The sequence below is a fragment of the Arvicanthis niloticus genome, chromosome 20 (assembly GCF_011762505.2).
Source record: "Arvicanthis niloticus isolate mArvNil1 chromosome 20, mArvNil1.pat.X, whole genome shotgun sequence".
Taxonomy (NCBI): domain Eukaryota; kingdom Metazoa; phylum Chordata; class Mammalia; order Rodentia; family Muridae; genus Arvicanthis; species Arvicanthis niloticus.
In genome coordinates, this window is record NC_047677.1 from 14,597,778 (window position 1) to 14,611,615 (window position 13,838).

The 13,838-nt window shown below is 41.8% G+C and overlaps 1 protein-coding gene across 4 annotated transcripts in view; it reads right to left on the minus strand.

Moving 5' to 3' along the window:
- The window catches only part of Pdss2 (decaprenyl diphosphate synthase subunit 2), a 227,093-nt gene that overhangs the window by 51,243 nt on the left and 162,012 nt on the right, over positions 1 to 13,838 (minus strand). For all 4 annotated transcript variants that reach the window (XM_076917055.1, XM_034523718.2, XM_076917054.1 and 1 more), the window contains exons 5-6: positions 7,401 to 7,574; positions 5,729 to 5,860 (exon numbers count right to left, since the gene is read on the minus strand). In XM_076917055.1, the coding sequence (XP_076773170.1) occupies positions 5,729 to 5,860; positions 7,401 to 7,574 (306 nt within the window). The remainder of the gene's footprint in view (positions 1 to 5,728; positions 5,861 to 7,400; positions 7,575 to 13,838) is intronic.

A 13,838-nucleotide genomic window follows, 5' to 3' on the forward strand; every position in this document is an offset into this window, starting at 1 on the left:
CTAACTATTTAGGAAATCCCAGGCCACTCTTGTGTAGATTTACAATTTCATATGTCTACAAAGAAAACCTAAGCATTGAGAGGGCTTTCCCTAAAATCTCTGCTATGTCCTCCTAGATACCCAACTCCTGGGAGAGCTGCTAACCTCCATTTAACTCATCCACTGTATCTTTTCAACCACATGTACATCTGCAGTGAATGCTAATGCAACCCAATGAGAGTTAGGAACACCATCTGTATGTATATGTGTATATATATTCATTCGGCTCAGCTGTCAAAAAATCCTACACATACATACGGTAATACGCTGCTCAGTAGCTGTGCGACATCTCACATGTAGCCATCATTTTTTATGTTTGTTTATTTGTTTGTTTGTTTCTTTGTTTTGAGCCGGGATCTCAGGAAGCTGGGGATGAGCCCCCTGCTCCTCCTGCTTCTACCCTGGGATTCCAGGCATAAGCCACCACACACAGCTCACAAAGTTTTAAATACGTCAATTTTAATTTTAGTATATGTGTTTTGGTGTATTTTGCCCACATTTCTGAAAGTTTTCTTATGACTGATTTCTAGAAGAGAAATTAGATTATGGTTTTAAAATGGAAATGAAAGAGAATAGTATTTAAATGTCATGCAGTATAAAACTTCTTAAAAAAAAAAAACCACCAGCATCCCACACACTCCAAGTCGTTCTCTTTAGTCTGTTCTAGTTTCAAACAGTTCTTCTTCCTGATTTAAAAATTTTAGACATTACCCATTGATGCATGAAAGAGACTCTTAAGTCTCTTACGTGTTCACACACGTTCCCCCTACCTTCCTCCTAGTCACTCCTGCTTTTTTGGTTAGTCCATACTCTGGTGCCAGATGATGACAATCAAGGTCAATCCCTGTGTGACCACAGTCTCCTGCAAACCCTGTAACACCCCCTGAGAAACCCCTCCTTGTACAGGAAGTGCTTTCCCTGCTCCCCAGGGAACTGCTGCAGTATTCACCGCTCCTGGCTCCCGGTGGGGAGAGTGGGGACAGTGAGGACGGTGAGACCCAGGTGGCTTGGACACAGAGAAGGGAACATGGCATTAACATCCAGGACAGGCTAAGAAGGCAACCACTTATTAGTCCTTGTAGACATCCATCTGAGCAAGGTGCTTAGCCCTCGGCTAAAACTGGAAAAAGGCTGAAGAAAACGCCCGAACGCAAAGCCAAGTCTCAACATATTAGGAGAGAAAGGCAAACATAAGCCAGCTGAGTGAGGGAGGGCAAGCAGGAATGGAGCAGAGGGCAGTGAGGGCTGACTGCTGACTCCCTGCCCGTGTGCTCCGTGGGATGTCTCCTGATGGCTCTGGGAGTGCCTCATTTTCCTCTCATGCTGGTTCAATAAAACTACTTTTACAAGTTTGTTTAATAATTTTTGAATAGAACAGTATTTGTATCATTTCATATGCAAAATCTATTCCTTATAAAATATTCAGGATTTACATTTTATGCTATATAAATACTAGTCTCTAAGCCATATGGAAACTGTGATTACATTTCCTTTCTTATGCACTTTCCATTTTACTTTACAGTGGGCTAATAATTGCTTCACTTTATTCCATGTATTCATTTGGGGATTGACCCTAGGGTTTCGTGCAAGCTAGACAGCACTTTAAAACCAAACTGACCCCCAGCCTTTTCTTTTTCTTTTTAAACTTGTTATATGAACTTTTTTAAAATTACGAAATCATAATTTTTACTTTTTAACACGGGGGTTAAAAACACAAAAATGCAGGATGTGGGGAAGGGGATGACACAGGAGCATAGGTGTTCAGGGGGAGTACAGATATCTTTCAGAACAGGGTATCAGCTGGGTGAAGGTTCAGGGGTCAGGTCACTAGACTCTGTCTATGATTCACTTGTCCTTATCTAAGTTGGTACTATCCGCCAAGGCTGCCTATTTACAAGGTCTATGACTACTCAGGCTGGTAAATTTCCACAAAAGCTGCCTGTTTACAATAGCTTATAGACATCTGTTTCAGTGTTTTTCCATAGAGACCCAAGACTTTGTGTTAACAGGCATGTATGTCAGGTCTATTGCTGATTTTAGGCTTATGGCTGATTTTAGGCCTTCAGTGAATAAGCAGGTCTGCCCCTGACATCTCCTCCCTTCTCCAAGTATAGAAGGGCCATGGCGATTGTAATCTTGCCAAGGCAGGAATAGAGGTCTGACCTCCAGTAATTAAAGGGGACCTTGTAATGGCTCCGGTCCTCCTGTTGTTGTCCAGTGAGGCATGAGGGCCATACCCATCCCGATGTCTTTTTCCTGGAGAGGGGATACTTTTGACATCAACCCCTATGCAGTCAGGCTTGTCCCTCAGGGAACCCAGAAACATATTTTTAACTTTTATTTATATTCCCTTGCAGTTCTTAGCCTCACAGCCTAAGCAAGAATTCAGATCGCCAGTCAGAGAGGGTTCTGGGTGACCCCTCTCTGCTTGGTCTAGAAGTGGAAGTCCCCTCTTTTAGGTCCCCTAGCCTTTTCTTATTTTTACTTTCTAATTTGAGACAGGGCCTCACTAAGTTGCTCAGGTTGGCCTTGAATTCACTCTGAAGCTTAGGCAGGCCTCAAACTTGGGATCTGCCTGCTTCAGCCTTCTGAGAAACTGGGATTGCAGGCCTGGCAAATGCTGCCATTCGATTTCTTGAACACTCTTACATAGAAAGATGAGGGGCCATTTGACTTCTTGCCTTGATTCTGTGTGGGCCTTTGGAGCTGGATGGCTATAGCCCGCCGTGTGGGTTCTCTGCATAGCAGCAAGCACTGGGCCATCATTTGAACCCCCAAATTTTATTTTATTTTTTCAGATAGAGCCTCATGTGGCCAGGCTGGCATCAAATTGGGTAACATAGCTGAGAATGACCTTGAACTCCTGCTCTCCCTGCAAGCACTGGGATTACAGGTGCACACCCTAGGCATGGCCATCTATAATGGTCCACATGGTCAACCATACTAGGTAACTTAACAGTTCCAGTTTTTACTCTTAGAGATACTTCTCCAGGGACAGGGCAGATGGCTCAGTAAGTCTGAGGACTCCAGCTTGGATCCCTAGGACCCATGTAAAAGGCAGAGGCAGTGATATAATCTCTTATCCCAGTCCTCCTACAGGGAGATGGGAGGCAGAGACAGGAAACTCCCTAGAAGGTCCTGGGTGAGCAACAAAAAACCCTATCTCCAACAAAGTGAAAGGACTGACACCGAGGTTGTCTTCTGACTTACACATGTGGGCTGTGCCACATGTGCAACATCACTGACATACACCACACTCTCACACACATAAATACACATGTACATCACACACACAAACATACACACACACACATATAGACACACACAGACACACACAGACACAGACACACACACACACACACTTTAAAAAAGGATTTCTCCTAGAGCTCTGTCCTCTTGTCTTGATGCAGCCAGCAGACATAGCCATCGGCCCAAGACTTGTTAGCATGAGACAGAGCGAAGCAAGGGACTTATGGATTCCGACTGATCCTGTGGCTGACTTGCTTGGATTTGAATCATGGATATACTGTGCAATAGTTTAATAATCGCTTAATCTCTCTGTGCCTCAGACTCCTAATTGGTACTGCTACTGTAGTCTGAATGTTGCTCATGCCTGTGTCTAATCACCTACCCTCTGTATCTGTTTTGTACCGATGCTGGGATGACCCCAGGGCTATGTGCAGGTTACTAAGCCATGCCCTCAGTCCCATCTCCTGTCTTGATGGAATATATGTCACGGGCTCTCAGGAACAAAGACAGGAAAGGTCATTTTCCTGAGACCTGCAGATCTTGAACTCAGGATGTTCCTTCTTCATCCTCATGAGCACAGGGAACGCAGGATGCATTCCACGTCCAGCTGCAGTTTTTATTTTTTAAGATTTTATTTACTTTATGTATGTGAGTACACTGCAGCTCTCTTCAGACACACCAGAAGAGGACATCAGATCCCATTACAGACAATTGTGAGCCACCATGTACTTGCTGGGAATTGAACTCAGGACCCCTGGAAGAGCAGTCAGTGCTCTTAACCACTGAGCCATCTCTCCAGCCCCATGTCCAGCTTCTTAGTTGCCTGTTCCAAGCTTGATTTGTTTTATTTTTAATCTATTTTTATTTTATGTACAAGCCCTTGGATTGCATGTATGTCTATGCATTGCCTGTGTGCCTAGTGACCCCAGAGGCCAGCAGAGGGCATCAGATCTCCTGGAACAAGAGTTACAGATCATTGTTAGTCACCATGTGGGTGCTGGGAACTGAACCTGGGTCCTCTGCAAGAGCAGCAACTGCTCTTAACCACTGAGCCACCTCTCCAGCCCCACACATTCCCCCCCCCCGCCCCCATGAGACTTCGGCGGAGATGCACAGGACAGAGAGGGATTCGAACGCATGGAGGCAGCGAGAGAGCAGAGGGCCCGTGCCCTCTGCAGATGGCTGCCTTAGCCGCTGCGCCACCGCCGGTTCGCTCCACACATTTCTTTTATTAATAATTTTTATGTTTTATAATCTGGTTTCTTGTACTGGAGTTGTCCTTTTTCATATACCACCTGGGCAAGTTTATTAGGTTTAATATTGCACATAGTGTGTCTAAAATTGTCTGTTTTCCTTGCACTGCCTTCTTTCTCTAAGTTCCCTTTGTCAGTTTGCTTTAGATTCTCTCCTTGATGACACAGACTTTTTTCAGTGCCCTGCTGTCCTCTGTCCTATACCCTTCTCCAGGCGAGGCAGCTACAGATTCTGTCATGGACATGCTGAGACTGGTCATCGTGGATGACTGTCCAAGGGATGTTTACTGAGGGGACCCCAAACTGCCACCTCTGCCATTCTTTTCTTTGGGGCCTGACAGCTTCCTAAGAGTGAATCTTCCAGATCTCTCCTTGGTGACTATGAGGGACTTTGAGCTGGCTGCTAGCATTTTTGGGAGTCCATACAGGAAGAGGGTTAGGAGAGGGGGAACTTTATCTTTCAGAATGTCACTGAGGCACTGTGCCATAAGGATGCCACCCCTAAATTCCCACCCTCAGCTGGGCCTGGAACCATTCCTACGTCTACAGACCCAGGATAATAATACCAGTTACAACCATGAAGTTAAATAAATACCACAAGATTCTAGAGGAAAAGGTAGGAAGTTTTTGTACCCGAGTTTCTGTACTAAGATAAACCAAATAGTTCCCTTTAATCTGCTCAGGCTCCCCCAAGTGTAGAAAATTCACCCAATCCACGTCCCTTACTCTTCCCACTTCTCCAAGTTCCCCCACCCTTCTGGCTTTGATAATGTCTCAAAATGGTGTTAAAGTCCAAGTTTGTTTTAAAATAACCCAACGAGCTGACAGACGGAGTTCATGTTATTCTGTAGCTCACACTGGCGTCCAGATGGGAAACTGCCGTCAGTTAAAGGGTGGTGCTATTACCAGGCCCAATTTCTGAAAGTCATTTAGAAAAAAAAATCCCCAAAGTTAATTAGCATTCTCAGCAGGCACTAGTGCTGTGTTACGGTAGTCTACAAACTCAGACAGTGTGGCCTGTGGCTTATATCTAATATTTTACTAGGAAACACACAGATTTAGAGTCTTATCTGTAAAGAAAAGGCTTTTTTAAATGGATGATCTATGTCTTTAAACCAGCATGAAGTAGGAATTTTGTTCTAGGATCAACTATAATGGCATCAAGCATAGGCGTGATCTCAACTTACCTCTCCGATCTGCTTAATCCACACATCTCTTCCAAGAAACTCCTGATGTAAGACTACAGGTGCTGAGTTCAGGTTAAAAGTCTTAAAGTCACTGGTCTTGTCTTTAATAAAAGGCTGGAGGTCAGAATTTATCTAAAGAGAGTTAGAGAGTTATGAGTACGATGTATCAATTAGGAAGTACCAGGTACATAGCGTTTCCATGCACTTTAATGGGATTTAATAAGCACACGCATATTCTGGATGACTTAGCAACAATCTTGACATCCTCAGCCCCTTCTACTTTAAATTAAATGTAGAGACTTAAGTAAAGAAATAATAAATACAACTAGTTTATAAAGGAAACCCAAGTTTTAACAAAATATGAAATATCTCATCTGGAAATTACACACAGATATATACACAGACATAGAGATACACATACATATATAGATATACACAGACATGGACACATACACATGTAAACAACAGGCACATACATATATAGACACATACAGACATAGACACATACACATATAAACACATACATGTTGTACTGGCTGGTTTTGTGTGTCAACTTGACACAGGTAGAGTTATCACAGAGAAAGAAGCCTCCCTTGAGGAAATGCCTCCACGAGATCCAGCTGTAAGGCATTTTCTCAATTAGTGATCAAGCAGGGAGGGCCCACTGTGGGTGGTGCCATCCCTGGGCTGGTAGTCTTGGGCTCTATAAGAAAGCAAGCTGAGCAAGGAAGGGAAAGCAAGCCAGTAGCATCCCTCCATGGCCTCTGCATCAGCTCCTGCTTCCTGCCCTGCTTGAGTTCCTGTCCTGACTTCCTTTGGTGATGAACAGCAATGTGAATGTGTAAGCTGAATAAACCCTTTCCTCCCCAACTTGCTTCTTGGTCAAGTTTTGTACAGGAATAGAAACACTGACTAAGACACATATTATAGATACATATGTATGTGTGTGTATACACACACACACACACACACACACACACAAATATAAACATGTCTGGAGTCCTGTCTTAGGACAGGAATGAGCAGGAATGAGTTAAGTACATCTGAAAGTATGTAACCGAATTTTTTTTTTTTTGAGACAGTTTTTCTATTATGTAGCTCTGGATGTCCTAGGTACCTGAGACATTGGAGTTAAACAGATGCAACCACAGAGCAGCTGGTCTGGTGATGTTTTATATCTCACATGTCACTGAGAAGAAGGAGTTATTAAACTATTCCTCCCTTCTAGCGTCTCCTACTCTTGGGAGTGTTCTCACTTTTTCTTAATAAATCTATGCTCCAGCTTTGATTAAAAATATTAAATCATGAATTAAAATTGAAGCTTTCAACTTTATACAGTATACCTTCAAGTTTTATTAACTTTTCAATATTTGTTTAACATAGGATTTACAAGGCAACTGTAACAAAATAAGAAATAGTCTATCGTTCTGTGAGAGTGATATTACATGTTATTTAATAATTTGGAGGAGTTATTTCAAGAATTCTTTCAGGTGGTAAGAAAATGTAAACATCAAAATTATAGAGTACTTGCCAACTGTACTGCTTCTATAACTGCCACTGTCTCCGACTGACATATTTCACTCCCACAATAAACATTTTTTCAAGATATAAAAGCAGCTTATTAAGTGCCAACGGCTGTCTGTGTCCATGCAGAAGCCAGGGTGTGCGATACCTTGTGACTCATGGCCATGTGCTTCCCGTACTGAAATGCCATGTCTTGGACGGCAGCATCATGCTTTGCCAGCTCCATTGCAGCCTGGCAGCTCTTCGCTAGCAAGGCACAATGAGACAGGAAAGTCTGCTCCTGCCAGGTCGACATTCCAATAGCATCTGTGACAGAATTTCCCTGAAAATGTAAAAAAGGCCAAGATGAAAAGGCTTTAGGATTAATTTCCCTGTGTTTCTGAAGAATAAAAGCATTAAAAACTGGCCAGGTCTAGTGGTATATACTTGCAATCCCAGTAATAGAGAGGCTGAGGCAGGAGGACTATGAATTCCAGGTAAACAAACAATCAAATAAATGAAACAAAGTGAGGACTAGGAACATGCCTACTTCTGCAACAAGACAGAGCTGAAGAAAGCTGAGCCCTGGCTCTAGCTACATAGAGCAGTGGCCAAGATGACTGCCTGGAGAGCCTCTATACAACACTTATCAGAGGAGACAGACTCTCACTTGACCTCTGCTTACATGCGCCATCCGTTCTTGAATGTTAAGGCGTGTTCTGAAACATGAGGATCCTACTGCATTTAACTGTTATGAAAACAGTAAGGGCATCATGAAGACAGGGTACACTGGGAAAACTAAAATCATCACAGACAAGAAGATACTTGAACATGGTAGCAGGGGACAATATTAATAATCACCATAATAAATCATGACTGAAACTAGTCAGAAGGCATACAGACAAGCCCACCCCCAGCACCACACTTCCTCCTATGATTAGCCACTTGTTCTGTGGTGGGATGAATAAGCATGTCCCCCAACCCCATACACTCGAGTGTTCCAGTGTTTGGCCCATAGGGAGTGGCACTATTAGAGGTGTGGCCTTGTTGGAGGAAGGGTGAAGAGTGGGGGCAGGCTTTGAGGTCTCCTATGCTCAAGCCCAGTGTGACATAGTCTATTTCTGCTGCCTGAGGATCAAGATGCAGAGCTCTCAGCTCCTGCTCCAGTGCCAGGTCTGCCTGCACGCTGTCATGCTTCCCACGGTGATGATAATGGACTGAACCTCTGAACCTGTAAGCCAGCCCAATGAAATGTTCATGGTGTCTCTTCACAGCAATGGAAACCCTAATAAACACACCTCCTAATCCTTCTCAAAGAGTTCTAGTCCCTGGTGATTAAGCATTAAACTATGTGAGGCTATGGGGGCCATTCTTATTAAAACCACAAGGGGCAGGAATAGAAGAAAGGAGGGGAGGGGACTAGCAAGGGCAATCTTGAAAGAAGAAGGCCATGTAGTGTAGGTGAGGATGGAGTGAGGTAGGGCAAACAGAAACGCTGGACTTCATCTAGCCCCACCTGGTAATATCAGGTGCTACCAACATGCAGTAATTAAGGAAAAAACAACAACAACAACAACAACAACAAAAACAACCCAAGAGTAAGGCTGAAGAGATGGCTCCACGGCTCCAGAGGTTAAGAGAGTTCTCACTGCTCTTGCAGCAGAGCTGAGTTCAGTCTCTAGCCCTCACGCTTGGTGGCTCATAAACACCTGTAACTCAGCTCCAAGGGATTCTTGCCCCCTTGGGGGCCTGTACTCACACGTATGTATCTACACACACACACACACTTAAAAATTAAAAAAAAAAATGTGATTTGGACAGGCAGACAGTGGAACAAAACAGAGACTTCAGAAAACAACCAAAGCACATGCAGAAATTTTCTGTATTCTATAAAAAGTCCAAGTCAAGTACTTTCCATGTCCAGTAAATGTACCATTTACGTTTACTAGAAAGAACTATTTGGAAAAAAGTGAAATCTGATCCGTGTTTCAGTCTGTGATAAACTCCAAATGGCAAAACCAAACCAAAGCAAACCATTATAGAATCTTAAGCCAAGTGAAGCCCTTCATGGGAGAAAATGGAACTCCCCAGCTCCTCCCTCCCCAGCTCCTCCCCACACGTCTACCACTCAGCTCCTGGAGCTGTGCACGTCCCTTAGACAGCCCCAAGGGCTTTAAGGACCAGGTGGGATTTAGTATTCTGAGATGAAGGATAACTGTGTAGGCAACACGTAATCATAGAGTCTCTTTTCTCTCTTCCTCTGTCCTTCCTAACTTGGTTGAAATAATGAAAATAATTATTCCTTAATGCTTCTCCTTTGCTCATACAATCTATGAACTCTAAAATATAATAGCCAGCCTTCCCTTTTATGGTAATAAGCAAAGACATTTTGGTCTAATTCTTACCCAAAGTATTTCCTATGTGACCTGCACTTTAGTTTCACAGGATACACTTATTTCTTGAAATATTATTCTCTTCAAAGGTATTATTTCTTTGTACTCTCTATTCATTAAGCTGAGTATCTCCAATATAAATATTCTGAATAATATTCTCAAATATTCCCACATTTTCTTCTTTTTGAAAAACATTACCTAGTTGCAGTTTGATACAGTGCTTGATTCTCTCTGAATTTTATGAGTGATTATATGTGTTTCTCTGACAGTTAGTCCTAGGTCCTAATCACTTACACACATTTTAATCATCTATGCATCATTCAATTTTAAATAACTTTTGGTTAAGTGAATATAATCCTGTTTATCAGTTCAATTTATTATGAGTTATGCATTCATTTTCATTTTAAGCTAATGGGTACGATACAATTATCAAGGAACTACTGACACATGGTATCCCAGGGATGAACCTTAAAACGGGAAGCTAACTGAAGAGAAATGGCATGTGTTGCTCTTGTAGAAGACCCTGGCTTGATGCCTGGCACCCACATGGCAGCTCAGAAATGTCTATAACTCCAGTTCCAGGGAACCTGGAATCTGGCATCAGGTATATGTGCAGTACACACACATACATGTAGCCACACACATCTAAAAAATAACTAAAAATTTTATGACTCTTGATTAACTTTTGGTTGTTTGTGTAACATACTCATTTATGTATCATGGACCAGATCTCTGCAATTTAGATACAAAGATCTATAAACTGCTTGTCTGCAAGAAGCTCATGGTCCAGGGATAGAAACTAACAATAACAAACAAACCCCAGAAACTTGCAAAGATGGACAGAGCTTTCAACATACATTACATGTGGCTGTCATACTAATTTTCTTAGCATTTTAAAATTATACATTAACGTTAATTGTGTACTATTGTACATGTGTATATGTAATTGTGTGTGTAAAAGGCTAATTGCAAGACCTGCAGTCACCAAAGGTTCCGCTCTGCTCATTATGTATTTCTTACTGGGATTTAGACTCTTTATTATTCACCATTTTTTTTTCATTTTTAAATTATTCATGGAATAGACAATCTCTGAAAAAGATTATTCAGATAACCAGAAACAATTAATTTATGGTCCCTTGAAATCTACTGCCATCACTTAATTGGACCATAAGTTAATAACTCTGCTCTTGAGTTAATCAGAAATGTTATTCCCTGAACATCAAGTTATTACTTAGTATGAACATGGTTATTAACAAAGCAAAATTCTTCTATTCATTTCTACCAGACTGTGGCATATATACTAAGAAAACATACTCTAGGAAAACTAATGTATAATTTTAAAATGCCAAGGAAACTAGTTTGATAACCACATCTAGATCAGTCTCTTTAAATATGAGATATACAAAATGGGTGTGCAGGGTTAGAAAAAAAATCAGATATACTTACAGCGTCATAGTATCTGCAGGTTTAGTCAGATTTTAAGTATATTCTTTGAGAATTTTTCACTTGAACTCCATCCATCTATCCATCCATCCATCCATCCATCCATCCATCCATCCACTCATGCATATCAACCTATCATCTATCTATCTATCTATCTATCTATCTATCTATCTATCTATCTATCTCTATCTGGAGAGGCATGGTTTCATGTAGGCTAGATTATACCTCAACTTCTTACATTCAAGGATGACCTTAAACTCTCGATCTTCTTATGCCTACCCCAAGTGCTGGGATATGGATGTATGCCACCATACCCAGCAACAGAGAGTTTTCTTTTTTCCTTTGTGGTGCTGAGGATTGAACCAAGGACCTACAGCATGCCAGGCAAACACACCACCACTGAGTTATAGCCTCAGCTTTGTGTGTGTGTTTGGAGGCAAGGTCTCCATATAGTCTAGGGTGACCTTGTAATTGTTATTCTCTTCCTTAGCATCCCAAGTGCTGGGATTATAGGCCTGGATCACATGCCCAACCTTACATGAAATTTGTCTGTATATTTGTGTGTTTGTGTGTTTGTTTGTTTGAGCTGGCCTAGGATTCATAGAGGACTACCTATCTCTACCTCCCAAATGCTAGGATTAAACACCACCATGCCTGGCTCTACATCAAGTTCTTATAAGAGATTTATTATATACAAAAAATGATATTCAGTGAATATTTATTTTTGATGTGATTTCATTATTTTGGGAAGGGGTATTATGCCATTCTGCATATGAATAATAGTCAAACAAAAGTATCTTAATTTAGACTACTGTCACCTCGTTCTCTAGCTCATGATATATTTTGCTTGGGTAAAGCTGATTGAAATAATGGAGGGGAGGCTGATGCTGCCTGAGATGGCAGCACTGGTGGTTATGTTCAACAAGATTGGACATCTAGGGTGGTATGGCCGTGGGCACTGAAGTGTAATGAAGAACCTGCTTTTTGTCTGTGAGATGCACACTCTGAGTTGCTTTGCTCGTGTGGTGAAACATTTTTCTTTCTATTCATGGGAGACCAAAATGCATTGGTCACCATGGCTGGGAGGGCTTCAAGTTTAGGTCCATGGTCATTGAACAAGCACAAACTAACTGGGCCAGGGAGTTGCCACATCTGTTGGGCCAAACTATTTCCTTTCACATGATCGGAAGAGTTTTGGAGACTGGGAAGCTGACCATCTGTGGAGTTGAAAGAATGTTTTTAAAGGATCCGAAGGCTGGAGACGTGTTCAGCTTGGAGCATGTGCTAGAAATGAGTAACTGGATCTGCAACTGGATCCCTCAACCCCTCTGTACCCAGATGCTTCAGCTTTGGGCTACCCACTTTAGATTCATATTCTGGGTCACTGTTTTTATAAATGAGACCTAAATATAGGTTGGATAAGTGACTAGATTCCCTTAATACACATTTTAATGCTTAAATTACTTCCTTTTTTTTTTTTTTTTTTTTTTTTTTTTTTTTTTTTTTTTTTTTTTTTTTTTGAGACAGGGTCTCATATAATTCGCTACATAGCGGAGGCTGGCCCTGAGCGTCTGAGTGCCAGGGTTACAGGTGTGGCTGCCATGCCTAGCTCTTCTTAACTATTTTCTGAAGCTAAATGAGAGCTGCAGTTATGAGCGTAAGGAGCCCGAGGAATGGCCATTAAGAGCCATTAAGAGCACACAATGCCCTTGCGAAGACTCCAGCAAGCCAGGTCAGGAACCCACAACTGCTTGTCACTCCAGCTCCAGGGATCTGACACCTTCTGGAATCTGTGGGCACTATACTCATGTGTACTGTCGCATACAAATAATTAAAAATAAAATCGTAATGATAAAAGTGAGACAAATATAGGAAAACTTCCCAACCCTCTGCAGTCCGGGGAAGAGGAAGCAAGGAGACAAAGGGGCCTGATTCATCCTGCTGGCTAATGACAGGATGATGATATTTCTGTATCACATGACCTGTCACTTCCCACCCCAAGTTTCAGGTATTATAATTCTTACTTAACAGGTAAGGAAGTTCCAAGAACATATTTTGAGCAGGATCAGGCAGGCGAAGGTGGTAGAGATCGTCCTCAGATATATAGCAAGTGGATTCTAATATGCCAAATACAGCGAAATATTTGCTACGCTTCATATATGTAATTTGAAAATTTGTATGTGGATGAATGTTTTGCTTGCATGCATGTCTGTGCACCACATGCATACCTAGTCCCTACTGAGGCTAGAGGAAGGTATCAGATCCCTGGGAACTGGAGTTATAAACAGTTCTGAGCCATTCTGTGGGTGCTGGGAATTGAACCAGGATCTTTGGAAGAGTATCAAGTGTTCTCCTTCCCTGAGCCATCTCTCCAGCTGCCTTAATATCTTCTAGGATAAAAAGAAGGTTGTGTGTAAGAGTGAGTGATGCTTGCCATTCTATCTATCTATCTATCTATCTATCTATCTATCTATTTTTAACCCTATATATTAAGCCTAGTAGTAATACCCCTTGAAAAGAGGCATTAAAGAGATCTGGTAATGAGTGTGTCTTCAAGAATCCCGAGGCAATGTGAGGGGGAAGAGGATGGTGTGTGAACAGCCTTGTCTCATAGGACAAGACAGTTGTTTTGAATTATATCCCAGCTACACAGGACCTAGTAAAGTAGGCATCTGGAAATTTCACATCCACATAAATCATAAAAAAAAAAAAAAAAAAAAAAAAAAAAGCAACTGGGATGATGTGAAAATGTTTATCATTAAAGCATTTCA